The following is a 921-nucleotide window of genomic DNA, read 5'->3' as shown; positions in this document are numbered from 1 at the left end:
GTCTCCCCAAAAAGGGGAGGGAAAAAAAAAAAGTCGGTCTGTTGTCGGGGGGCTGAAGCGAGCGGAGGTGGTGCGTCCAGGAGCGCCTGAGCGAGAGATTGATTGGGAGGTCTGGACTCGGGAACAAGAGGAGGAGGAGGAGGAGGAGAAGAAAAAAGGCGGAGGAGGCGGCAGCGGCTGCTGCGGCGGCGGCAGCGGCGGCGGCGGCGGCGAGACGAAGGGCGGCTGCTTCTCTACGCAGGGATCTTTTGCGAAGCTGCGCCGAGATGTCTTCTCCTCCTTCCAAAGCCAAGGAGGTTTTCTCCTCGGACGAAGAGGGCCCCGCCGCTGGGGCCGAGGATCGCCACAAAGTCAAGGTCTCCAGTTTGCCGTTCAGCGTGGAGGCGCTGATGTCCGACAAGAAGCCGCTCCGAGAAGCCAGCGGAAGCCTGGAAGGGGCTGGCTTGGGTACTTCTAGGAACCTGCTCTTGCCCGCTCACGTCTCCAGGGAAGCGCCCAGCCCCGGCGGCCTTACAAAAACCTTCGAGACCTCGTCGGTGAAGTCCGAAAACTCCGAGGATGGCTCGTCCTGGATCCCAGAGGCCGGCAGATACTCCCCTCCCCCAAGTGAGTGCTTTAGCCCGGGGGGGGGGGGAAGGGTCGAAGGGCGCTGGTAGAATGAAGTGGGGAGACCAAGTCAGCGGTGGGTGTGATTGTGTGTGTGTGATTGTGTGTGTGTGTGATTGTGGCTTCACCCCCTTCTGCCCCTACAGAACTCTAGTAGAATGAAGTGGGGAGACCAAGTCAGCGGTGGGTGTGATTGTGTGTGTGTGATTGTGTGTGTGTGTGATTGTGGCTTCACCCCCTTCTGCCCCTACAGAACTCTAGTAGAATGAAGTGGGGAGACCAAGTCAGCGGTGTGTGTGATTGTGTGTGTGTGTG

General features: G+C 59.8%; 1 protein-coding gene across 1 annotated transcript in view; it reads left to right on the top strand.

The window, feature by feature from the left end:
- Nucleotides 1-266: 266 nt before the first annotated feature.
- MSX2 (msh homeobox 2) overlaps nucleotides 267-921 on the top strand; it is an 8,343-nt gene continuing 7,688 nt past the window's right edge. Inside the window, exon 1 of the mRNA XM_015821114.1 lies at nucleotides 267-606. Within this exon, the coding sequence (XP_015676600.1) occupies nucleotides 267-606 (340 nt within the window). The remainder of the gene's footprint in view (nucleotides 607-921) is intronic.

Source organism: Protobothrops mucrosquamatus, unplaced genomic scaffold (assembly GCF_001527695.2).
Source record: "Protobothrops mucrosquamatus isolate PMUCROS unplaced genomic scaffold, P.Mucros_1.0 scaffold1253, whole genome shotgun sequence".
Taxonomy (NCBI): Eukaryota; Metazoa; Chordata; class Lepidosauria; order Squamata; family Viperidae; genus Protobothrops; species Protobothrops mucrosquamatus.
Note: the sequence above shows the minus strand (reverse complement) of the source record. Positions and strands in the feature narration are given on the sequence as shown.